Raw genomic sequence first — 27,513 nt, forward strand, 5'->3', positions numbered from 1 at the left:
GCTCCAACTCATGACGCAGGGGAGGCGGCGGCCCGTGCCGCGCGCCGCTGGGGCGGGGCGGGGCGTGGCGTGGCGGCGCGCGGCAGCGGGTGGTGACGGCGTCGCTCCCTCCCCCCGCAGGTGGACGTTGAGCTCCGGCCAAGGCGAGTGAGGGCGGCGGCGGCGGCGGGGACGATGCCGCCGGCGATGCCGCCGCGGGGCGCCGGCCGATGCGGTGGGGCAGCGGGCAGAACCGACGTACTCGGCGGACAGTAGAGCCCGGGTTTGGAGAGCCGTTAGGGAGCCGGGTTGCGGCTGCAGGAAGTATCAAGGCGGATACCGTCACGTCTGTTAGGGTTGTGAGGTCGGGGACTGCTCTGCTACGGTCCCAGGCCGCGGTCCTGCCCTCTCGCGGCCCCTAAAAGAGGCCCAGAGCTTCGCAGGGCTGTGGTGCCACTGACCGGGCGAAGGAGTACCCGCACCTTCATTGCGGTGCTGACTGGGCAACGTGGTGCGCCTGTGCCTTGCGCAACTGCGAGCATCTGACATACAGATTTTTAGGAAGGAATTGCATTTTTTTTCCATCAAAATTTAGGTATTGTGTGAATTCGGTGTATGCTCTGCCTAAAATTAGCAAGGAGTTGTTCTATAGCGCTTTGTTAAACAGATCAGCGCTCAACTTCCTCTTATGTTCTAGCTGTGTCTGAAACAGAATAAAYGTACATCTACTTAGATAATGTGAATACAAGCATACCCCACCAGAGACCGTGAACAAAATGCTTAGCACTTGCATGGTTATAAGTTGAATAAAAGTTCAAACATGTAATGAGGGRAAAAAAATGTTACTGTGCCCTTAACAGAATTGAAATTTCAAGTATGCTACCTATTTGAAATTTAAGTCATAATCTATGCTTATGTTTGCCTGTAAAACGCAGTGGTAGTTTCATTTAAATTTTACTATTTTACATTTATTGGTATGTAGATGGTGAATTGCGAAAAGAAAGGATATGTCCTTACTGTTTCCAGTTCCTGGTTCCTGATAACCACCGTGTGCGTCTCAAACCAAAGATGAAAATGACTCCACAGATAGAGAAGATTCTGAAACAAGAGGCAAAGAACCGTAAACTCAATATGAAACAGGCAAAGCTCTTGAAAAAGTACAGGGACTCAAGGAGTGTTTTGGTAAGGATATTTGCCTGGAAGTGCAAAGTTCTTAATACTTCCTTGAAACCTTTCAGTAGCACAGGATGGAAGATTTTAGAGTCTTTCACTGACAAGTGCAGCTCACACCTACGTGTTTTTTTTTTTTAATGAGCACACAACTCTTCCTTTGTTTTAGGATAACTTCTTTTCACATTCACAATGTTGTTCAAAATCTGCCCTCTGCAGCAGAGATCTAGATCACAATGGCAAGAAGAGAAATCTTTTATTTCCTTCTCCATAAAAACATGTTAGCGAAACTACGCAAACAGCACTGCCCTCCTTGTCTCCTTGTGATCTCTTTCTCTTTAGCAGCATTCTGGATAGACTGCAGACATCTAAGATCTAGTTTAAAATTAAATCATTTCTTCCTGTGAGGAAGCTTCAGCATTTCTACTGTCAGTGATTGTATCAGTTGTATCGTTTGCATAGCTTTGCAAAAATGGCAGGAATGTCAATTTTTGCCTGCCACTTTTATCCTATTTGTATGAATGTAGTAAAACTAGGACCAGGCAACTCCACTAGATGCAAAGCTGTATTACAGTAACGTAAATCCTTACATTGCTCTGCATCTCAGAAGAACATGCCYGAGAAGAAAAACATGCACAAAATTTAAGGCTTGACTGAAGTCAGTCAGGCTGTCTTTACCTATATATATAGCTTGGCATTTACTGCCTTTGTTTCAGATCTGAAGAAGAGCTTGAGTGACTGAAAGATTATCATTTTTTTCAGTTGTATCAGTGGTCTAAAAATATATTAGCTCAGCTTAAAACGTTTACTTCATTTATATCCATAGACCATCAGAACTGAAAAAGATTACTGTTACCTTGTGTGTAAGTTGAGTTTTCTTAAATTTTGCCAAATATTAGTGTTTATACAAAGTCTTTCAAAACTAAACCATATATGTCATTTAAATAGAGTTAAAGTAGCTTTAGGGGCTTTTGTTCTTTTTCCTAGGATTATTTAATAATAYAGGTTTTAATGTTTTAAAGAATAAAAGAATATATTTAATCTGGTATTGCAAACAGATGTCTTAATAAATGAAACAGCACCTTACTGTGCTCCACAGTTGCTGACATATTTGACAAGTTCTTGGATAAGAATCTGCTGGTTTGTCAAATAAAATTTGCAAAACCAAAAACAATTAGAGAGCCAATAACAAAAAATGAAACTCAGGAAATACAGATGTCATCAATTGTCAGGATAAAAAACCAAAAACAACAAAAAAATAACATTCCAATAAGGCACCTTTGGGACTACTTTCTCCTCCTAGTTTTAGATCATTGTAGTGTAGCAGCAAAAAATTGCAAGAGAAGGGGTATCTGAGAGGCTGGAAGCTTTGTTTTGAGTTAGTTTTTGCTGTAGAATCACACATCAGAGTACATTTGAAGAACCCATCTCTTTAGATAGCAGAYGARCARTGTCTAAGGGAATTACAAAGGGTTCTTRGATTTATTCTGTAGTTGAAGAAATTCCTCAGATGCCCTGTGCATTCATATGAGGACAAGGACAAACTCTTTTCAGTTGTCCCATGTGACAGGACAAGAGGCAGTGGGCAGAAATTGAACCACAGGAAGTTCCACCTGAATGTGAGGGGGRATTTCTCCCCTGTGAAAGTGACGGAGCACTGGTGCAGGTTGCCCAGAGAGGTTGTGGAGTCTTCTTCTCTGGAGATCTTCAAGGCCTGCCTGAATGCAACCCTGTCTTAACATGCTCTAGGTGACCCTGCTGAGCAGGGAGGTTGGACTAGATGATCTCCAGAGGTCCCTTCCAACCTTACGGATCCTATGATTCTATGAGTACTTTTACAGTTCAGTTTAGAATGGGTTCAGTTTAAACTGTACTTTATTGTGTTCAATTCTATTTGCATTTGTGCTGTGGATTATGATATAAGTATTTTTGGTGCTAAGTATTTAAAATACTGTCAGGAACAAACAGCTTCCAAAATCAGCAGTATAGATAAACTGTAACCTGAGACTTAAAAAAAAAAATGAAGTTAAGAACTACACCAGCAACAATATGACAAGCTATGTATGTGATACTTTTAGCAAGCAGGAATATCTTAATCTTGACCTGAGAGTCATAAAAAGGTATATAACATTATAAACTATTTCAGGGCTCTTTAAAATTTCTAGCGTTATCTGTACRTGTTTTTCAGAGAATTGGAAGCTAGCTGTGAAGTGCAGTTCAGTGATTCCTGAATTTTAAGGTGTTCACCTCCATTTATATTCTGTGAAGTAACATACAGTTTTGTGATGCTGTTTTTTTTCTCCTTCTGAATTTCATTTAGAAGAGTAAAGATACATTGATATCTGAACCATATAAATAACTGATCTTCCTAGTTTGTTAGCCTGACTAACTAATATCTAGTGACAGCCAAAACACTTACCTGAAAATGTTTTATTTAGGAATTTTTTAAATGTAATTATTTCTAAGGAATCTGAATTCAGGTAAATTTGCACACTTTAAAATGAAGAATGTTTAGATATTGATGTTCTCTAAACTGCTTATATTTTTTGTGAAGCTATTTTCGGTATGTTTTTAGACCAGAAACATTTATCGTGTAACTATACCTTTCAGTCTGTGTAATTGTGTTTTTAAAAGTTGTCTGAGTGAATTACTGTCATATTTCTTAGTATGAGTAGTTGTCATGGCAGTAAGGGGCATTATCTGACAGCCTCTATCACTGTCAGAAGGTATCCATTTTGCTGCACCTTTGTAACATACTGTGCTGCCGGAGTTCCCTGCAGTCTAGAAGTAGACAAACAGAAGAAGATAAAGTGTCCATTGTCTAGAACTTTCACTGTTACGTAATAAGCATTTTTACACTAATAAAAAGCAAGTCTCAATGAACACAGAAGAGGCTGTTATTAGTTATGGATGTTTATTTTTGAGGGYTTGGTATTACAAATATTTTATCCGAAGACTCCCTGGAAAGTGTGTAATACAAGTTCATGAGGGGCAGAATATGCTTAATGAGTTTTGATCACTTTGTATTTCGTATTTTTTAGCGAAATATGAGTACCACTCAGGTATGTTCAAGGTATCATACAGCCATTTCAGGTGCTGCCTCATCTTTCTGTTGTAATGGGGTGTTTTTTTCGTAGTTCACTGTACCGTATGTTTGCATTCAGAATTAAGGGCCTCCCGAAATTAGTTGCAAGGGAACTGGAGTCATTTCTAGATAAACCCATGGGACCTGGTTGGTTTATGAAGCCTGAATGAAAATACTAGATGTAAAGTACGTGTTGCTTTTTTAATATCTCTGTTTCACATAAGCAAATAATTCTTACAGTAGCTTTGTAATGCGAAGGGGGAGAGACTGATAGAACAGCTGATATTTCCTTTCTTCTCTCCATAGCTGGTTACTTGCAACTCATGCAACAAAACAACAAGACATGATGGTAAAAGCAGAGATTTTCTGGCTACTATGACACACCATTCTGGTACTCCAACCATTAWATCTGGCCTTAAGACACCAGATCGGAAAATTCCATCTGCAAACAAAATGACACCTGCAAGCTGCAGCAGGTCTGGATCTAAAGGAAGGAGTCCATCATCACTCTCCAGGTACCTGTTTCTCTCCTATTTAAAGAGACATTTTACTGAGTAGAGCATACTACTACTTATTGGGAAAAGGATTCATGTTCCAGTCAGTTACTTCAGATTAAACCTTTAATTGATAATTTAATATTTTTTCTTAGTGATCTGAATAGGAAGATCACCTTTGACTTTTTAACCTTTAAAATCAAAGATTGTAATGACAAATGACGGTGCAAAGAATGCACGATTATGTTATTGTAAGTAATATGAAATGTCCAGCTTAAATTTTTAATAAGATATACCTCTGATTGCTCGATTTCATATGAAAATACACCACCTGCATTAGAAATTTTCACTCAGATGTATGTGCACTTTCATATAGTTACTTTATACTAATTCCAGTATCTCACCTTTAAGATATTTGAGTCTTTTATTTTTCAGAACATGTGTACCCGGACAGGCGACAACCAACTCCTTCTCCAAGACTCCCAGAAACTCCAAATTTCACTTTTCTAAGCTAAAATGGATGCTTAATCTAGAAGAAAAAGAGAAAAGCCAGAAGGCAGATTTGAAAACCTTCTTAACTTTACTTTAGTTATTCATTATTGCAAAATAAAAGTTACAGCAATAAGTATTTTTGCAGTTGTAAATCAAAAAAAATTACTGATTTCTTTAAAACTCAAGCTAATGGTATTTATTGTATAAGAACAGATCATGTTCTTTAGAAGCAAGCTCTGTTTCTGTGGAGTCTGACTGTCTGCAAGAGGAAGATAACTGGTCCGTTACGCTTGGGAATCTYGAACATGTTTTGCAGTCTCTGATGACCCAATAATTAAAAGTCAGAATCTGTTCTTTGAAGAAGCAGACAGTACTGGGCCTATTAGCATACCAGTTTCCACCACCTCCCTCCTGTATTTTTAAGATAATGTATCACAATAGAACTTAAAAGATCTCATCCTTGCTTCCCATGTTTGAGTTAAGCATAGACACTTTGGCTGGCACATTTCGCAGGTGCAATATGTTCAAGAGGTCTGCCTTACTGTCCTGTAGTGTCACTGTCTTTTGACACTTGTGGTAATTTAAATGTTATTACACAGTCTTTACAAAGGTAACAAAATAACTTASTCTTTAAGATAGCACTCATGCAAAGAGAGAGAAAACAGTATATCATCCAGATTAAGTTTCTTCATTGTTTTAAGAATGTTCTTTGTGATTTGGACTGCAGTTGCTGCTGTTCCCCAGAAAACACAGAATCTGGTGCGACTGCAAACTGTAATGCAGGAAGCTCTGAATACCTACCAAGAGTTTCACACTAGACTATTATCAGTACCCCCATTTCATTACTTCTGTCAGCAGCAGCACAACCATAAAGTATTTGATTGCTCTTGTATTACCAAAGTGAGTCAGTTTCTTTCAAAAAATGGCTGAGGAGAGAACCTCTTTTTGAAACATCTTTCAGTTTTGACTGGCAGCAGACTTCATAGTTMCTTCCTTCCTGGAGTTAAGTCTGGAAAAGTAGATTTGCTCTGGACAGTTGCCATCTCCTTGCACCAGAACATTTTGATGTGAATAGAAGCAGTCAAGATGAAAGTGGTCTTCCACTGTCAGATTTTWCATTTTCATTTCAGCACAGGAGGTGAAAAAGTATAATAGAAAACCAAAATGAAGGATGGTGCTTATAGCCTGCTCTGCATATAGTTGCAATGGCGTTTTTGCAAATCATGCTTCAGACTTCTCCTTTTGAAAGAGAATCAACCAAATGAAAACATTTGATTTTTTGGTTTCAAAGTTCTGCATTGCCCATTTTATATTTTAATAATTAGATCYCTTTAAGTGCATTCAGATTCAATATACACCAGTTAAGAAATAGGACCAACAAATAAGTTGGTAGACTCRAAAGCAGTTGGGTGGGGAATAAAGGTTGTTGCAAATTCTACTTACCATCTCAAAGACTGGCATGTAATCTTWTATCTACCAGCCATACGTAGAACAGTTTTGAAAGGTTTACATCAGGTTGTTTCTTATGTACACGTAGGATCAAATTAACTGCCATTCTAGGATCAAAATGTGGACCTTGAAGTTGCACCTTTTCTGATGTAGAACTTGGTATTGATTGATCTGTTCTTACTAAGTTTGTGATCCAGTATTCTGAGAAAATACTTCAGTCTTGTTCATGGAGAATGTGTATTATGAAAATGTTTGAAAAATGTTATAATAAATTTTTATATTAGAAGTGTGTACTTCAGGTACTTTATTGCTCTGCTTCTTATGAGACTTAAATGAAAAGGGCCTGGGCATCTGGTAAAATTAAAGGTGCACCAACARTAATTTTTTTAGGTCATACCAAGAGTGTGCTTTTGAATTTTATCTCCTAGTAGTCTCTGTGTGCTTTTTACACAACAGAGTGGTTTCAGCCACTCACACATGAACCACTTTTCTTTTGGATAATATTGCAGTTACAGATAAAAGCACAGAAGAGCTGCTCCAAGGGCACAACTAATGTGTTCTGACTGCTAACAGGCAGTCATTCCCTAGGACCGTGCCAGGGCTAGCCTGAAGTACAAATCTCTAAGAAAATGTATTGCAGATRCCAGATCCTGAGTACCAGCTGTTTTGCTTTCCAGAACTACTGCTAATGCAATGTGCTACTTGTTAATGTAGATACAGCCTTAGAATGCCCCAAATCACATCTTTTTCTTTGTAATTACTAGAGMCATCACTAAAGTCCAGATGCATTCTTAGAAGGGGTCACTATTGCAAGATACCAGAATAGCCACTTAATYGTGGAAGAAAAGTAATATTTTCCACTCAAATTGCATCATTCATTGTTTTTAAAGTATGCTTCAAGATGCTGTGCAGCAATAGTTTCAGGTATCTTAATCTGAACTGCTTTTATGTTATTCCTGTACCTCTGACGATAGTTTTCTTTTTTTTCTTTTACTATACTTCACAGAATCAATATTGGCAAACATATATATAAAACCAATGCAGTCTTCCCTTCAGCATATATTATTCCTATATTTGATGAAACACTGAAGATGATTAATTGTTGGTTGCAACAGACTATTAACTGAGCCTCCCTGTTAAATATCTGCCATGCAGGATCACTCACTTTGTTTGAAGAGCTAGAGGAACAAATCCATTTATAATAGCATCAGTGTTTTCAGTGGTGCCAAAATTTTAGTGAGACTTTACTGTAGAGCAAGACCAAGAAGGTTCATTATTAAATATATGCYCCTTGGGTATAGGTATTGTAGATTTATGTTTACTTACTTGTTCACACAAACTAGACAATGGTGTATCTTTGAAAAATAACAGCACAATAATTCCATATAATGAAAATGTTGTAAGATGCTGCTTAATACAACCAACTCGCATAATCACAGAATGGTTGAGGTTGGAACGGACCTCTGGAAATCTAGTCCAACTCCCGCCCTTCTCAAGCAGGGTCACTCAGAGCACATTGCCCAAGATTGTGKCCAGATKATTTTTGAGTATCTCCAAGGATGAAGACTCCACAATTTTTCTGGGCAACATTTGCTGGGGCTCAGAGTAAAAAACTTTTTATGTTCAGATGGAATGCTTGTGTTTCGGTTTGTGCCTGTTGCCTCTCTCACTGTCCCAGGGCATCACTGAAAAGAGTCTGGCCCCAGTCTCTTGACATCCTCCTTTCGCATACTTATAAACATTGATAAGATTCCACCTCAGCCTTCTCCAGGTGGAACTGGCCCAGCTCTTTCAGCCTTTCTTTATAAGAGCGATATTCTGATCATCTTTGCAGCCCTACACTGGACTCTCTCCAGTGGTTCCATGTCTTTCTTGTACTGGGGAGCCCAGAACTGGACACAGTACTCGAGATGAGGCCTCACCAGGGCTGAGGAGAGCAGCAGGATCTCAGACTCAGATTGGCTTATTACAAATGGTTCACCCCCTCTGCCCTGAAAAAGACTCTCAGCCAAGGTAGATGGTCAATATTTCTTTTTTATAGCTTCTTTACAATTTTAGAGATTTAACCCTAGGCTTTTTAATGCACTGACTGCTTCCTCGCTGAAAATTGTCRTTCTATAAATACAGAGGATAATAAACGTCAAAATTAGTGCTAATTTTTCCATCAGCATCACTATGTGATTTTGGTTTGCTCTTAATTACAGGAAGCAGTTTACATTAAAGCCATTTCACAAAATGAGATTGCATAGGCAAGCATTAAATAATGACTTCAAAGATGTTTTTACAACAATGTTTTATTCTATTAAATATGAAAGAGCATACACACAGGTGTTATTTTGAGGACAAATTACACAAGGATTACACATTCTGTCAGAAGAGCACAATAATGAAACATCTTTACATTTCAAACTGTCGTTAGCTCTTAACAAACGAGTCGATTTTTTTGCAAACAAGTAACAAGAGTGCTATTGAACTTCTGCAAATTCCCACAAAAAAAACATGCTCAGTAGGATAGTTTAAATGTTGTAAAGGTGAAATCAGAATTAGATTTTTAAATAACAAGATGGCAGAGTTACTGCCTAATCAAGATAAATGACACTGAAATAGGATCTGACACAAAATTGGTCATCCATTAAAAAATAATTCTCTTCATACACTACATTTGAAGCTGCTTTCTTTACTGGCAGAAACGGCCACTGTGATCATGTGCATGAATAATGAGCAGAACTGGCCCTAAATATTTATAAATGTAACAGTCAAATTTTTGACATACTGGTTTTCTAGCTCAGTAATCTTTCCACAGAAAACACTGATTTATTTGCTTATGTTCCAAAAGTTAGAAATCCAGCTATTCTGTACTGGGCCAGTCAAGCCTAAGCATGATTTCTATGACTTTTATGGTTATTTCTGCAGGGGRCTATGGCATCCTAAGTGTGCGTTTGGGGGTAATCACTGAAGTACCAGACTGAGTTGCCACTGGCTTGTGAGAACAGTATTAGTCTATGGAAATCCCAATACACTGGCTTCTTAAACTTGAGGAAAACAGAAATATAATTTTATAATGAAAGCTCTCAGCTGGACATTTAGAAGACCACTCAGATAAATTATTAAGCATGGAAATTTAAGCATGTAGTTTAGGCTGTGTTCCTAAGGATTAACTGAGGTGTTTCATCTTAATATATTAATACCAACATTAGCAGAGTGAAACACAGACAAGCTAATATTACTGCTGTGTATAGTTTAATTTTCAAAAGGAGCAACAAAAACACAATTTCTAAGAAATGTAATTTTTTGCAACTAARGACTTTACTTTTGTTTTTAAAATCACAGAAGTGGAGTAGATGTTTTTGACAGTTTTCATAACATTTTGCAAAAATACAGCTTGATTCTGCAAACATTAGAATATACAAGCAATCCCAGAGACTCCAGCGGAAAGACCTCCAAGCATTCTCATATGGCAAAGAGCTGCAGGATTGTCTTTGCTTTTTTTTTTTTTTTTTTTCCCTTCCCCTAAAGAAGGCTCAATAAAAGTGCAATATAGTGAAGTAAATAAGCTGGTTATTGGATGAAAATTTTCTGATATTTTGTATTTGTGCCTTTGGTAGGGTAGGCATTCTGGTTTGAGCAGAATCATAGTGTGTTAGAAGAAATGGGCAGGGGACACTCCCATCTTTTCCCAGAGTGGTAATGCTCCAAAGCAGTCTTATTGTATCATCCCATCTGCAGCTAAATATTGTACTGCCCAGAGTTTCGCACTATTATTTTTGTTTTGTCGAAAGCAGACTTTTTTTTTGCTTTTTATTTCCACCCTGATATTTACTCCTTCTTAGCTTCCAGGCACTTTTTCTCAYCTGACCCCTTTTCCTCCTGAGGTGTCACATATTTATCTTAGGCTTTGGAACCTAAGAATTTGAAGATATCTTTTTATACTAAAGGGCTGCATTTGTATCTTAAAATGTTATTTCCTGCTATGCTATTACATTCACAATACAGATCTTCTAACCTGACGTCTTTTCCACAGAAATAAAAAAACTATTCAGCCATTAATATATGACACTTGCTCTAAGAGTATATTTACCGTCCTCAAGTCCTCTTTTCCAAACAACTTTGGAGAGATAATTTAAAAAATCCATCAATTATTAAACATTCCTTGAAGTAAAAAATTTCACAGTAAAACAAAGAAAAATATATACAGAAAATAGCACTTTCTCAAAATTAAAACATATACATTGGGAAAAAGGTGAGATTCTTCCTCATTSTTTCATCAACTCTGATAAAAGAACGCCTGTAGATACGCAACATTATCACAAAGAGTTATGAAAAGGAAAAACAAGTCTATTGTGTTGTTTTTAATGCTCTTGAGAAATCAAGGAAATTAAGCATTCAACTTTATTATTATTATTTTAAGTTAAGGTAGCAAAAGACTGTATAAACTTAACATATTCCTCCAGTTTTAAATATCCAATGCTGGATTCTTCAATGGACTCTGAGCAAGCCATGCCACTGCAGCTGTAACCATGTTTGGGTACTAATTAAGTTTTCCYTGGCTAGGATTCAACCAGGAACTCACTAGTGGGTTTCATGATTTGTTTTATAATTCTTAATGAAGTAAACTGTTTTAACATTTATCACAAATTTTGTGCTATTCTTTAGCAAGAGTAAACTGCAGCTGTAATGCACATACATGTATAACTAAATTTATATAAGTTTTAACATACTAGAACAGAAATGTTTGAAGCATGAAAATTATATCTGAATTTTCATTCTCTTATCATGAAAAGGCGACAATAGATTTTATTTAATAATACATCTCAGACTCAAACTTAAAAAAAAAAATAAAGACTCTCCTGGATTATTTATGGTTAACTTTTTTTTCCTGTGGGTCCCTCAGAAACTGTTATTAATCTTTGGAAGGCTAGCGAGCACTGATGAACTATTTTCAACATTCCTACCTGTGAATCAGAATTTTTGATGAAATTAATATTGTGTCGCATCATCTTTTTTTTTTTTTAAAAAAAAAAAGAATCTCAGGGAAAAATATGAATATTGGTTTCTTTTTGTTTTAAATTCCCATGGCAAATACTAGGATGGACCTGGGATATTTTGGGATCACATAWATGTTTAGTGACCACAGCAGAGCAGTCTGAGTGGTGGCAGATAGAGGCCCAGAGATTTAATATGGAGCATGTGGGCTTTCTTTCTATTTGCAAATATCTTTAAAAAAAGAAAAAAAAATCTACAGATTCAAGCCCTCCCTGACTGCTGGGTAATGTCAAACTTTGATGCAAAAGGGAATGCTATGTCAACAGTTTGTATTTCTATCTTTTGGGGTTTTTTCCTCCCTTAAAAGAGGTTTAATTCATGGCAACTTCCATAAAAGAAGGATATTTGGACGGAGGTGATTGTGTGTAAGYATAACTATTTTAAAGAGAAATATTATCTTCTGATCACATCCAAAAAGTGTTCTAGGGATTAGTCCTACTGAAGTCAATAACGTGACAAATCACTATTTTCAACAATTTCACTCYAGGACTATGCTGAATCATTGTAACTTTTGACAAGGTGGAATAGGCTGCCTTTAAGAATTTGCTTTCATGTGAGAAGCAGCATTAAATTTGTAAACTTTGAACTTAATTGATGCAAAACAATGCCTGCCAAGTACAAACCCATGAACAAAATATTATCATTAAATACTCAGATGATATATCYAACTCAAATACTTTCAGCCTAGGTTTTTAAGGTCATTTAAATGGTAAAAGGTACAGACAGACATTTTAAAAATCACTCCTAAATTCTTAAGTGCCTAATTAGAATTGACTGAAAAAAGCTGAAACTTTCTGGCAATCCACTAGGTGCCCATCTGTATCTTTAGGCTTTTAAGTGAACTTAAAAGCTGACACTTAGTATGGTAACACAGAATTTTCACAAGTTTAGCTACCTGTAGACAAACATCACAGTTGTGCCACGCAAAGGACCTTTCTAAAACATCTATTTAGCAGTATTTTTCTGCAGTTTAAATTATACACAGGCCAGAACTCTCTCTTCCTGTTCTGTGAGAAAAGAAGATGAAGCTCTCTAGAAACGTTTGCTGGAGCAGCGGGAGGTAAGGGAGCAGTAGCTCAGGCTGGCCTCCTGCGTTTCTCAACGGCAAAGTATGATTTGGCCCAAAGCTACCACACGGCTACCCTACAGCATGTTTGCATCATGCTGTTGCCTGTATAAATGGTACATAGTATTGTCAAATTTTAATAATGGACATTTAACAATAGACACAGTTTAGAGAATGGCCTTTCACTTTAATTAAAGTTGTAAAATGGCTTCACATTTTTGGGATCAACTTTTTTAGATGGAGACAGATGTTCCAGAAAGAGATTAGAGTACAAATGAATGGTCCCTCAACTAGGAAACTAAGCAGCTGTAAAAAGAAAACTTACCATTTCAATCCTAATTGAAATGGTCAAATGTGTAATTTTTTGTGCTGCCTTTTAAATACTAAAATATTGCAACATTTTGAGTCATTTAAAGATGTGTTCAATGTAACATGATCTATGTTTTCCAATATAAAATTGGAACATTTACTTTAAAATAAGCCACCTGGCCTTTTTTGGAAGTGGGTAAGTTAAACATAATAGCTAGCAAGATCACTTTTAACTTTGCATTAAATTGCAATAACCTTCTTGCAAACATGAGGTTGTGATTTCCGTAATATTTATGTTCCATAATGTCTCAGTGCCTCACAGTCATTGAAATGTGTCAACTTAGAAGCATACTTCGAAGTATGCTTTGATTATATATTGATCTACATTAAATATAGGGTACATAAGAAAAATCTTATCAGTTTTTTTTTACAGGGTACCCAACAAAAATCTGTACAAAATATAAGATAATTACTCATTCTTTAATGCAATAGACAGAGATGCCACTCTTTTTATAAAGTACCCTTATGTTCACTTGCCAATAAAATAGTAAACAAATCAACTTTTAAACCATTTTTCTATAAATTATTCAGAGTATTTTTACTGACACTCTCCAACAATATACAAAAATAATACTACAAGAGTACCAATCAGTCTGACCTACCCCTCATTTCACGGAAAAGTAGAGGTTATTGAAGGATGTTCTTACAATCAGTCATCACTGTAGATGTCTCCTGCAAATGGTAAGTGTACGTGGCTGCCCGTGACATTGGGGAGTCGCGAGAGATCAGGCAGATTCTGGATGCGTGACCTGAGCTCCTTCCGGACTTGGGACACTCTGGCTAGCTTGCGCTTGTATTCCTGTAACACAGAAGCATTCAATATGAGATTCATCTTCTAATATCCTCCCTAGTATTTACTGCACTTGACATTTTCTAGATAACATATTTCTTAAGCAAGTTAGCTGACTAAATATTCTTTAATAGGCAAGAATTCAGAAAACAAAATATTTTAGAGACAGAGTCATTAGGTGTAGGATTTGCCCAGCATTTGACTTCGGAACCATACCTATGGGGGTCTTTTTGCTTTTGAGCTGTGTTTACAAGGGAAAAAAGTTCAGCTGACACACGTACACACATTTCTACATGAAACTAATAAGATAGGATTACTGTTAGGAACTGTGTCAAGGATATTAAATACACGTTGCTCTCATTCACAGAGTATCAGAAGASAAATTTACCTATGTCAGAAATATTACTTTCATTTTGTAATGAGGCACTGTAATTTGATTATGAGGCACTTTTCATATGAAACCTAATACTATACCAGATAAAATATTCAATACTAAACCAGTGCACCATAATACAGTTAGTCACCTATTAAAAATACTAGACGTAACGAAGAAATCAGCTTGTATAAAATGAAGACAAACTTAATAAAAAATGTAGGAAGACTGGTCTATAATTTACTAGAATATTTACATTTTAAAAGCCTGGAAACACATTACTAATGTGTGTAATCTTAGGGAAACTAAGTTAGTACTAACAGTCAAAGCAGTGCTTATGAAGGTAATTTGTATTTCACATCATGTGTAGATGCTTCCTAGTGGCGCTGCAAGTTTTGCTGCAGTTAGGGAATGGCTGGATATGACAAGAAATAGTTAATCTACAAAACTGGATAATCTACACATGGGTAACCAAGACCTGCTGATTACAACCACTTCAAAATAATAATGAAGAGTTCTAAATCATCCTGTAAAAGTGCCAGACAAACACTGGCAGTTGTCAGCGAGTATGGAAACACTGGGCAAATGCCTATAGATGACAGCAATCATTCTATTTACAAGCTCTGAAAATAATTGTAAACATTTTTCTATATTGTTAAAAGCATAGAGTAAGAAAGAAGGCCAATGAAAAGATTGCTTGGTAGTAGAACTCAAATGTTAAATAGCTGTGGCATGATTCAGATTATTGGACAAGATCCAATACCTAAAAACTCAAAGCCAGCTACCATAAGTGGCAGAGTGGCTTTCTTAGCAAGGGCAGTAAGAGATCATCAGAAATCAAGAGAAATCTCATATTCTTACTGAGAAGGTAAAATACAGATAAAAAGAATTTAAATTGCTATACAGTAAGAGAGAAAAAAGTGCCCCAATTATGATCATAAGTTTCTCAACATCATTTATATTTAAAATTTAAATATTCTACACAGTTCAGAGTCTTACAAGGAATCCAACACTGTGAAAATAAAACAGATTCATAGTTAGCAGAGTTTTAAGCATTAGTGACTGTAGGCAAAACAAAGCAGTATTCCTTTTATGATACAGACAAACGAAAAAAAGTCTTAAAATTGAAAGTTCATTTTTGCTAGGAAAACAATTGCTTGGTCACATTTGCCTAAATCACCGCTACTGGTGCAGGTGATACCAGGAAGAGACTGTGGAAACAAGACAGTTTCCTGACTGGTTTACAGTAATTCCCAAAGGCTATGAATACTTTAACTTCTAACATTATAGCAGCATCCAGAGTCCTCAGCGAGCTGATTCTGTGCAAGAGTCACAGTCCTTTGCCTCATCAAGAGTCTAAAAATTTGGCACTAGAAGACGCCATGCCTTTTCCACTATTTGTTTTAGTCCAGCTGCAGAAAAATACTCCTGACTTATTTTGGGGAACAGATTTTAAAGTCATAGGAAAAGACAGGTTTCATTGTTCAAGTAGGACAAACACTCTGTCAATATATACAACACTATTTTTAGAGCAGAGCTGGCTGGAGATTGAGCACTGGGCTACCGAGAATTACAGCAAGCTTGAAGCTAAGAGACTTGACTGCAGAATCAAAATGCTCAATAAGCTCAAAATTATCAAAAAACAAATACAAAAAAGACTTCCATACACACTTCAAAATCATTCCAGCAGTTATTTCTTGTAAATGAATCAGCAAATCAGCATCCCTTTAAAAGGTCAAAGTGAAAGGTTAGGTAAATAAGCACCAATCAAATTAGCAGCCATATTCTCTCAAGATTTTACTCCAAAATCCCTGAATTGTGCCTTAAATTAGATTACCAGTGGCTTTACTTCATCGAAATTCCCTTTTGTCAGTAGTAAATCATTTCCATAGTAACACCACATTTCTGAAATCCAGTATTTTCCATATGAATTTCATCTGGGCCTTGTTGCCTAGTGAATATCAGCTTGATCAATATTACTGAGAGCACGCTCTCTTTTCTGAATAAAGAGAATGCTCTCATAAATTCAGTCTTCTGTGTACAGCCTTCCTCCCCAGCCAACACCTTTAGCATAATTCACACACTCGGGGATTCAAAAGTTCATTAGCATTCTTTGGGTCTTTTTAAAAATAGAGACTTTTGGGAAAGTTCAGTCAAGGTTTTAACATTACTACAAAAAGACAACATATTAAAAAGATGTAAGATTTTATAATTCATTTTATATTATCAATGCACTAAAAGCTACCCARTACCATTTAATACCATTTTGGTAGCCCAAAGCTTCTGTTCAAAGTGGGCTAATTGTCAAAGTGTAGCCATTTCACAGTTTTGAGATACCTCCGCAGGGGCTGTTCTTCCACAGTATTAATTCTACACAAAACCACTAGTTAATTTTTTTGTTTATGTAGGGTTGCTAAAATAATTTGGATCACCTAAGTGGTCCTGGACTGTTAGAAGACAATATCAAGTATTCGTCAAAAACAATGCTAATTATATGTTTATTCCTTTATTATAATAGTATGCACGTGCCTATACATCCTTTTACTCAGTATACGTATTGACAGCACGACTTAAATTAGAACAAGAGATTGGGAATGGGAATTTTAGGCTTTATTTCTGATATTGTTATTCAGTCAGAAACAACTAATTGACAATTTATTCACTTTGTATTCACTTTGTTTTCACTCTTAATTACAGAAATCCTTACAGAAAATTTTAATTTTCAGTATACTAATTTTAACATACACCTCAAATTACATCTGTGTAAATAAGGCAAAATCAAGCTACTTACTTCAGAGTCAAGGATAGGCAAAAGTATGATATTTTCTTTTGTCACACCAAGCAGAATTYGCATTGCTCCCTACCTATGGAGTCTTACTCTTGGGAAAAATGCACAACTTGATGTATGGAGTTAAGGTCTCTTCAATTTCTTCAGTAGTCTAAGATAACACTACTTTCAAGCAATAATTTTTGGTTCTTCCAGTCATAAAACAGGTTTATGAGATGATCAGAACAACTTATTTTGCTAACTCGAATGCCACTAATTACTCAAGTTTTCATTATTTTGATAGTATACAATAGGGAGTTTTTCTGAAAGTAATGTCAACAATGTATTGCTTCCACTTCCACATCTAGACCAAAAGCATTTCTCTGCCAAGTAAGTACCAGACAAGAGTCAAATAATTTGTGACGAGACAGCACAACCATCAAGAATAATAAAAATACAGGCAGGCCAAACAGGTTGTGTACTATGTAGCATAAAATATTTTCTTTCCATCTGAAACATTTTCAAACAGATCTTAATGGAAATGCCTTCTCCTTTAGAGCATTAAAATTACTCTGAACCCTCATTTGATCTATAAGGATACAGCATGCCTCAAAATACTGTGTGACAGAAAACACAGAGCAAAGGAAAAAAGAGTCTGATTCCAAAGAAAGAATAAAAGATTCACAGAAAGACAAAAATATTTAATCTGGACCCTTGTTAGCTTTAGAAAGAATGGTGAGGTGAAAATCCATACTCTTAATACACAAAACAAGAACAACAAAAAGGCCAGAAAGGCTTTTTGGGTGCTCAGGGCATGCGGGTACACAAACATCCTCGGCTGGTGGCCACATCTGGTTTAAAACTGAGATCTCTGACGTTGTAGTTCAGTTCCAAACTTCTGACAGCAGGTGCAAAACCAGGCGTCCCATCCCAGCACCGAGGCTTCTCACCTGCCACGTGCAGAAACTAACAGAAATCTTGAAAGCTTCAGACAAAGATAAGCAGCACATGAAATCTTGGTATCTAGCTTTTCAAATTCTCAACGTGATATTTATTTATAGGCTCTACCTTATTAAAACCTAATATGTTGCCCAGTCTGAGTAGTTTTTTGCAAGAAAGACTGACACCTGGATGAGTAAAACCCTGAAATAGCTTAGAATCTAAGACACTAAACAGAGTCTAAATGCATCTGCATGCATCACACACATACATAAGGCTGGAAAATCAAGGAGAGTTATGACAGGCTTAGGAAAGGTCTGGCTTGGATAGCTTAGTTGTATCTGTTTAGCTGAAAACATACTTTTGGAGAAAAGCTTCAGCTTTCCAGTATGTAAGTACTTTTCCATTGGGCATACTACATTTGGTAAAAAAACAAGCAGGGCTGAAATAACAAGGAGCTATTGTTCATTCCTTGTTGTTCTATGTACTGCCCCACACATTGTTTATTATACCCTATTATTCAAACTCTGCTCAGTACAAAGATTTACTGATATCTTCATAAGTTTTCTAAAGGCATATTTCACCACTAAAAAAGAAATTATTCTTCAAAAAACATTTTTGAACAGAAGCAGAGATCAAAATCAAAGGCATCCATTAGTTTTGAGGATCTGGCTTTCYCTAGTACTTAAAATCATGAAGAAGTTAATACTCAAAGTAAATTAAAACATCAACTTCTCCATGTCTGTAAATGAAGCATTAAGAAACAATGTACTCAGAAATGTGTAACCTACAAAACAAACTGGTGACCACCTGGGGAAACTTTTGATTAAATGACTTTGTCGCACATCTTCAGGTTGTAAATTCCTGAGTGCACTGGTAACAAACAGGAACAAGGCATTTTAGGGCATTTCCTTGGTATTTTACAGCATCAGAGGCTGAGTATCAGAAACGTCCTTCATAGTGGTCACAAACTGTTCTTCCCATTCCTTGAAAATACAGCTTCTTTGCCCAGCCTCCTCCAGCCTAAACTTGGGTCTGACCTCATTTGCCTCAGTCTTGAGTCCTGGTGTCTGTCTCCATTCCTCAAATACTGTTGCTAGACCCAAGCTCTTCTCCCAGCAAGGCTGTTCAATGCCTCTCATATGCCCTCTCATATGTCTCTGTCTGTACACCGTACTCACACTCACAAATGCTTTTTGACCAACTGTACCGATTTCCTTCCTTTCTGGCTCTGTAACTGAATTCCTCCCTCTCCAGTTTCGATCTCCACTTACCATTTTGTTTATAGTTTTGGCTGCAACCAGTTTCAATTCCACCTGCTTTTCTCCAGTCCTTTACTTAGCCTGTTCACTGCCTGTACAGAATCTCCATGAGGTGTCTCTCTTACCTCATACTGGTTTTTGGTTCCAGTCTCTTTGTCCAAAGGAATTCCAGCTCCTCCACTTCAATCATGCATGATGTCACCCTCTTCGGGCCTGTCAGTTCCTTTCTTCATACTTCCTCAGCCAGCTGATCTCTTTTCCTCCCATGCCCAAACTCTGTCCATTATTCCACTCTTCATCTACTTTAATATCTACTCTCCTAGATTCCTTCTTAACCTCTGTAGCCCCCAGTTCTAAACTCTATAGGCACTTTTCCAAGTTCTGCATTCACACCAGTTGGCTTCCACCTCCCCACTACTCAGACTCATGAGGACCAGGGTCAACAAACGAACTTCATTTCAGATCCTTGTTCCATAGTCAGCATAGAGCACAGCTGCCTAGAACTGTGACTGCTGAGACAGTCTTCTTAAGCCTCAGCTGGAGAAGTCTCCAGTAGAGAAACCCTTTATGGAAGTTAATATTATCTCACAACAAGCTTCCAGTGAGGATATTCAACRTGAGATTTTCCCAGAGGCTTGTAATTTCATTAAATGCAGGTTGATATTCACTTGTAGACCAAAACACATGCTCCTGACAAAAAGAAGGGCTTCTCCATTCTACAATCCATTAAGAAGGAACATAAATCATGTCATCTCAAAGAAAATGTCATTTCTGAGGACTGTTTTATGACAAGCTTGTTCTAAACTTCATTCTTGGAGATGAACTGTTAGCCAAAATATTTTTCAGCGCAGAAAACTGGTCAATGTTTGGGAAAGCTAAAGCAAAGAAGATATGGACTTATAAGCCAAAATACAAACAGTGTTACTAGGCTCACTTCATTTGTATGTACCTCCACTCTATTGTAAAAGGGCCACAATGGTATATATTGATTTATAAGGTAAATTACTATAAAGAGACATCGCTTTAATTAGGTTAACTCTTATGGGACAATGACTTAAAGCATTTCCATGGCAGATACGACCAGCAGCTCCAATGGAAGGTATCTGTTTGCAGTTAAATTTTGTCTTCTTTCTTGTATTTTACTCTCTGTTATAGGATTTTTGTCTGGTTGGAAATTCAGCCATATAATAAACTCAAAGCTGCACATTTCCAGGAGATGCTTTAATTACACTGAGCTCTTAAATCTCAACTCTTGGCTGATAGGAGAAAGTTCTGAAGAACTTCTAATGACAAGGAATCAGTCATTTCAGAATAATTCTTAGCAACCGCACTGAAACAAATATCAAGCTGATATTCTATACAGTATGACCACACAAGAGCTAGAAGTTTTGGAAGAAAGAAAACAGAAGTGAAATGGTCTCAGGCTTAGAGATAGCTTTTTAAAGTTTCACCTATTCACAGACTATCTAAAAGAAATCCAAACTCTGAAAGTTATCAGGGACCAACTTTGAATGAATCTATGATTGGTAAAGTTTGGTTGTCCATTAGGAAAAACAGGTCTTCAGCAATGCATGTGAGAACAGTTGTGTAAAGTCTTCAGGCTCAAATATTTACTCTACCTAATGGCTGAATTCTGAAAGTTTTCTGACATAGATTCTTCATTTCACACAAGATCTGCAGGTCATTACAAAGATCTTAATTTCAACTACAGATTCCTTATGTGCAACTCATCTTTTCAAAGCCAATGCTGTGTCCAAGTGCAAAAATGTGGACTTTCATGTTCATTATTTGACATACACACATAAAAGTATGAAAATTCTACAAAGTCATGACTACCTGTAACTATTTTGAAGGCAGAGCCTGAGAACAAAAGCAACACTTCAGGTCAGCAGGAAGCGGATTTATCTATTGCTAACCAAGAGACAAAGGTTTCAGATTCTGCTTTCTTTTACTCTCAAAAAGACACTTATATAAAGCATGAGACCTGGTTTCATAGTAACAAGGCTAAGCTCCATCAGCAGTCTAATTGGCAGCAGCACAGAGCTTAAAGCAGACTAATGCATACAGCTTTTATAATTGCAGTGTGGATACTCTCAATGCTAACCTGTGAGCAAGAAAGGAAGAAAAAAAAGAGAGAAATATTTGATTCAGAAGTGTTTGATTGACCTGAAATTGAGATATTAACTATATTTCAAGTGAGATTAATAATATGTAAGACAGATGGAGGACCTCATTATTTTGCTACAGATGCATGCAGTGCTGTTGGCCTTGTTTATTTAAGCAAGCTATCAGTGCAGGCCACTCAAGACTCAAGACTTTGCTAATGAGCTCTTCAAACTATAAATATACATATTTTTAATTTCCCCTGCTATTCTTCCAATTTATAAAGGATTCCTACAAAAGTTGAAGAAACTGATGCAAAGGACAACCGCACAATTTCAGAAAAACCTCTTACATGAAAGATACATGGTTATTTCTTAAAGAGATTTTAAAGGGCGTTTCTCAAAATAAGCCAATAAATGCAGGGAGTCATAGAATGTGACTCTAATAAATTTTACTAGCGAGGCAGTTTTATATTACATTTGTTGAATCATTTGCACAATTTCACTAGGTGGGTCGATATATCTATTTTATAGATACAGATTCTAAAGAAGAAGATTTAGTTACAACTCAAAGATGAGCATCCACTTCTTATTTAATGGTAGTTCCAAGTGCTCAGCATCTCTTGATCTTGTTGAAAGGAAGAGCTGCACAGCAGCAATAGATATTCTGACTCATTCTCTTCTTGAACCTCCCTTCATGTCCTGTAGAAGTATTTCCATGAAAACTTTCCACTACATGAGGCAAGCAAACAATTACATCTTTTCTACAGCCAACAAGGAGCAGAATCTTAATTCCCTGACAGCGCACACAGAAACAAATTCCACCATTTAAGAAGTCAAATGCCTACTCTCAAGCCTTAGCATTAAAATATTATGATGAGAATTCTGTCCTTAAGGGAGGTGATACCAAGTGAAGGCAGAGACAGACTACAAGAAAGAATCACAATTTAAGTCTCTTCTCAAACAACCAATTTCAGATAGTAAATTTGGTATACCAATCCTTTTAACATTATTAACCCAACTCTGAATTGCTCAAAGGGCTAGTTTTATAATAAAAAGCGTGTTAAAAGTGGTTGCTAAGAGAGAAATTATGAGCAACCAGAGCAAAAAGAAATCTAGAGAAAAAAAGAGGACTTAGAGCAGGTAAATAATATTAAAAGGAACATGAAAAGACATTTACAGTGTTGTTTTTTCCTGAAGTCTTCTTTTCCATTGTAAACTTTTTTCATTCAAAAAGCCTAAGGCTTGCAGTAACCCCATTAATGCACATCCTTCTGATAAAAGGAAAACATAGAGGTTAGTAATCATTTTTAAAATGTCTTAGCTTTTAAAAACATCCTTCATCCATTCAAGCCACCTGCATTTCATTAAAAAGGTCTTTTATATGATTATCCTTGTTTATATAATAGCTCTGGTTTGTTTTATAGGTCTGGATTTACGTCCAGCGAAACAACCTCTGAAGACCAGGTCGCTGGGACAATATAGTAAGTTAACTGTTGTTAAAGTTCTTTATTATTATGGTATTTATGCCTAAATTCAGAGTAGTTCAATAGATATTTTCAAAGGAAAAAATCAAATAATGAAAAAAAACTTTAGTTCTTTCAATTTTGATCTATTTTTTAAAATAGGTATTTCAGAATAGACGAGGATATGGGGAAGAACTAGTTTGTAAAATACAGTATTTCAGAGCTTTTTTTATAAATCACTCTAATGACTGTAATTTCTGAATTTTTAGCAGATAGCAATAAAACACCTGAAACCTGTTACTCTTTGTCATCAGTTCCCTCACTGAATTTCCTAAACTAGTTCTTTTGAGATTCTGAGGTGCTGGAAAAATAGAATTATTCAAAGTAGTACATACTCTGAATTCTCTTGTCTTCCATATGCCTCCTGCATGTCATGTCAGTGTATAAGTCAGGTACACTTTCACCAGATACACTATCTTCACGGGTTTTGTAACAAACACCCCAAATTTCCCTCTTATCCACATAAAATACACTTGCATAAACTTGAGCTGAAACAAGGGCGATGGCACTCTTGCCACAGGAAAGGGCTTACATCGCTGTCAAACTGAATACATGGCTTGTAAAGCAATTTATGAGGTACTGAAATACTTGTTCCTGTGTTCTCTACTTGTTGGGTAGTCCATTAAAATTGGATTGGCCATGAGCTCACACATCCAGATTTCATCACATAAACATCAATTTTGAATGGAAAAAAAAAAGCAACTAAACTAAGCCTAGCATCTGCTGACTGATCTTTCCATCAAGGCAAATAAAACCAGCAGGTCTGAATCTTTGGTTGAAATTCAGGCAAATGCTAAAATGGTCAGCTTCACCACCACTAAGCTGCTTCCAAAGGCTCCAGGGCGCAGCAATACAGCCTGTCATACATGTTTTTAAAATTTGTGGTGTTCTGGACACAATCAGTTGCAGAGAAGAGAGAAAGTGTTAATAAAGAAGTAAATGTGCTCTTGGGTATGTGTTATTAGCCTATTCTGAGGTAGGGAACTAGAGAACTAAGCATGGGAATGCCATTTTCCCTCCCTTTTGCACGGTGGTTGCACTGCAAAGGGGAAGTATTTCTCCCCTGTGGAAGAGGAAATATAACAAGCAGCACTAAATCCAAAACCTAACTGTGATTTATGTAAACCCTCTGCATGAAAAACTAAGATGTAGTCTTAGAGAGTGACTGTGAAAGTGTCATGACCAGGCATTCAAAATTTTTGAAAGCGTTTGTCTTGTAAAGCAAAAAGTAATTTCTCTGCTGGCATCCTACAAACCCATTTGAGTGAAAAAATCAAGCTGGCCAGGCACCACAAGCTGAAAGGGCTTGGTAGGCTAAATGAGGCCCTCAGTGATCCATTGGCAGCTCTAGCATGTACTTGATATTCAATAGTATAGCAAGGGGACTTGAACTGAAACAGGGAAAATAACTGTGCTGATGGCACAGAGAGAGCCAACTGTCCCCCCTTTCACAACTAAAAAGAATGAACCGTGAAGACATGCTTTTGTCACTCTTTAGGGAAAGTGACTTGCTCTCAGCTATGTTAGCAAAGGTCAAGACAACACTGCCAAGTAAAACCAAAAAAAAAAAAATCGTTCCCACAGTCACTAATAAGTACGTGGATGATCTGCAACAATGTAGGACATATTTCACTATCTTTTCAAACAAACTGATCTTAGGGGGAGAAAGAATGATGATGCAGTATGTCAAAACCAGTATGACTTGCATAAAATCACGCTGTATCCTGAAATATTCAAAGGAAAGTATTGTTGAACACAAACGTGCCATAAAAAAAAAACATGATTTACCAAGCGAATAAAGCTGTATGCAACAGCATAAGAGAAAGCTTTTTGCCATTAGACTTCTGCAGACTGAATAAATGTCTCCCCTGTGGAAACAGTTTTAACGTAATTCTGGACTTCACTTATCATCAGAATTGTAAGGTATCCATTCCATCCATTGCAATGCAAATCTGGACTTTGGGCTTAACATTTGGTAACTGAAGATAGCTAAACCCCAGATTATTTATCTCAAACATTACTTTAACCTTTATTAAATTTGCTTTTCTTAAGGGTAGCTTCTGTAATTTACTTTGCTCTTTTAGCTATTATTACCTAACTTGATCTTAGTTATTCACATATCAAGATGACAATGAATACTTACAAGTAACTCCAAAATTGAAATTCAAACGATCAAGATTGTTCTACAGCCCACACATGAAAAAAAATCCTCAGAAGCTTAAGAATTGTTGTGATTATTGAACAGATGCAAAAAGATAAAACCTGTATCTGCTACTGAGTATGAACAATTTCTCAGGGTATTTTGTATTAAAAGAACATTAATTCGCCACCAACTACAGCAGCTTTTTTCCAACATGGCTTAAAGGAGTTTGGACTAGAATATTTGCTAAGTTGTACATGCATAAGTAGAATGGAGAGGACGGGAAGGGAACAAATTGAGATGCTTAGTCAGCACAGCAACAGGTAGCTTCTTTGCTTTGAATGTTACAGTTTATTTGTAAGTTTTCTATTAATAGTCATTTTATGCTCTGCACATACATATTTTTTTTTTCCAAATGTCTGGCTTTAAAGTATTTGCAGGATCCTTTAAAGTCCAATCCTACCGATGAGCCAAATAATAAAGAAGCATTCCCCCAGGACTCAATAATTAGCACCAAGTGTAACAACTCTGCTAGAGTGTGGGATTGCAAATAATGAAAGACCCTCTTTGTTCCACAACACCAGCCTGGGTTCTTCCCTCAGTGTAAGGCAGAAGACACTAATCAGCCGGGAAAACAAAAGAAAACAAAACAAAAACCTCAAAATTAAAAAAAATCCATCGACTGAAAGTGCTCTTTCTTTGCAGGACCACTGAAAACAATGGGTACAAGCTTGCTGCAAAAGAAACACATTTGTTATGTTTTCAACAGCATAGTGCTGACTTTCTCTTATAGGCAGTGTAAGAAGTGGCTTCACTGACAATCCACCTAAATGACAGATGAGAAGCTACTGAGGAAATCAAAAGAGTAGTGGCTTAAAGATTATTCCCTGGAGGATAATTTAGTAGATTAAACTTCTTGCTGCCACCCATGTTCTAAGATAGCACTATGGCACAGGAAGAAAATCAGAAAATGAGGAAACACTACTTCTTGAGGGGAATATGTCATCTGAAAAAGAAACAGGCATGCATTGGACAAAATCGTACTTGAATTTAGCTAGTTTCTTGGATGGCAGAGCATAGCCAGATGGTGCAATTCCCCAGAAACAGATCAGTTTTCATACTGAGCATACTTTCTATTTTGGGTTTGCACTCATAATTCTGCTTGTGCTTTAATCCACAATTTTCCTGCCCTGGGATAAAAGGCTTTAAGATAACATTGTTAGGAAGAATACCTGGTTTCCTCCACATTTATGAATATTATGAACATGGACTTTCCACTCCTGCATCTTTACACAATGCCATAGCTAATTGCAGTAAGTGGGTTATGGCTAAGAGAGTCAGTTAATAGGTATACACTCCATAGAGACTGTATCTGTATTGTGCTGTGGTGAATGATGGATTTAGCTACTGGAAAGTCACTCAATTAACTATACAACCTGTGTGAAAGTAAGCACAAGAAACGCCTGGCTTTCAAGATAGCACGCTAAGTTGTTTTGCTAAACAGTCAGTGTAAGTAATACTAATAACAGGGGTACACCTTCCAGTCCTAAGCTTTTTAAAACCAAACATTGGTTAATGTATCGCATGTTAAGAAAAGTACTGTATTCCTACAGCAAAATACGAGAAAGGGGAAAACATGACTACTGACACCTACACAGTTTCTATTGCTAATCCTGGTTATTATGGAGCTGCAGGAGTGAAAGAATGAAAAGATGTGGCTGGAACCTAACTATCAAATATCAGTTTAACCTAAGCCTAAGATTTTTCTGGATGTCAAATGATTATCAAGGTCCAGAAGCCCAAGTACTCCAGAATAATGTTAGCACAATGATGGTAGAGCTCACTAGGTCATCTATCAAACATACTGATTTTACAGAGAAGCTACCATCTTCTGACCACAGTTCATTTTGGATGATGGGTGTCAATTAGCTCCATCACTACTAACAGGTAACTTTAAATGGGAGATTTTATGATGCTCCCAAAATAACTCTGGAATTTAACCAAGTTTCACTTTGATGCTCTGAATACTTAGGCAATGAAAAGCACCAGTTTGAGCTTCTCTGTTGAGTCTTGATGCATATGATAGTAACCAACAACCAGGGAGAGAGAGGGAAGGAGATTCTATAAAAATGCAACATTCTTAATGCCATCTTAGTGACCATCATACAGGGATAAGTGGTATAGCAGAAAAAATAAAAATAAATAAATAAATAAAGCAACAGGACATATTACAATTAATTAGGATGTGATGTATAAAAGATAACTGATTTCCTATCACTTGCCCTTGCAGTATCATTCCTTTTACTTTGATAATTAGCAATATAGCATAAACAAAAACTTTATGTACTTGAAATATTACATTGTGCTGAATGAGGGGAGTTCTACTGTCTGATTAGTCTTCTGCCTTTTAAAGTCTTCATAATCAGAAGATGTCATCTTTCTTGACAGCAGACAAACTCTAAGACTA

At 36.8% G+C, this 27,513-nt stretch overlaps 2 protein-coding genes across 2 annotated transcripts in view; one reads left to right on the plus strand and one right to left on the minus strand.

Annotated features, from left to right (window-relative positions):
- RMP24 (ribonuclease MRP subunit p24) overlaps positions 1-6,960 on the plus strand; it is a 7,200-nt gene extending 240 nt beyond the window's left edge. The window contains exons 2-5 of the mRNA XM_085310712.1: positions 121-143; positions 962-1,161; positions 4,541-4,749; positions 5,164-6,960. Of these exons, the coding sequence (XP_085166838.1) occupies positions 121-143; positions 962-1,161; positions 4,541-4,749; positions 5,164-5,317 (586 nt within the window). The 3' untranslated portion in view covers positions 5,318-6,960. The remainder of the gene's footprint in view (positions 1-120; positions 144-961; positions 1,162-4,540; positions 4,750-5,163) is intronic.
- Positions 6,961-8,945: 1,985 nt separating this feature from the next.
- Positions 8,946-27,513, minus strand: part of RPRD1A (regulation of nuclear pre-mRNA domain containing 1A) — a 44,392-nt gene continuing 25,824 nt past the window's right edge. Inside the window, exon 7 of the mRNA XM_085310713.1 lies at positions 8,946-13,946. Coding sequence (XP_085166839.1) covers positions 13,797-13,946 — 150 coding nt within the window. The 3' untranslated portion in view covers positions 8,946-13,796. The remainder of the gene's footprint in view (positions 13,947-27,513) is intronic.

Source organism: Rhea americana, unplaced genomic scaffold (genome assembly GCF_003343005.1).
Source record: "Rhea americana isolate MKP2758 unplaced genomic scaffold, rheAme1 scaffold_324, whole genome shotgun sequence".
Lineage (NCBI taxonomy): Eukaryota > Metazoa > Chordata > Aves > Rheiformes > Rheidae > Rhea > Rhea americana.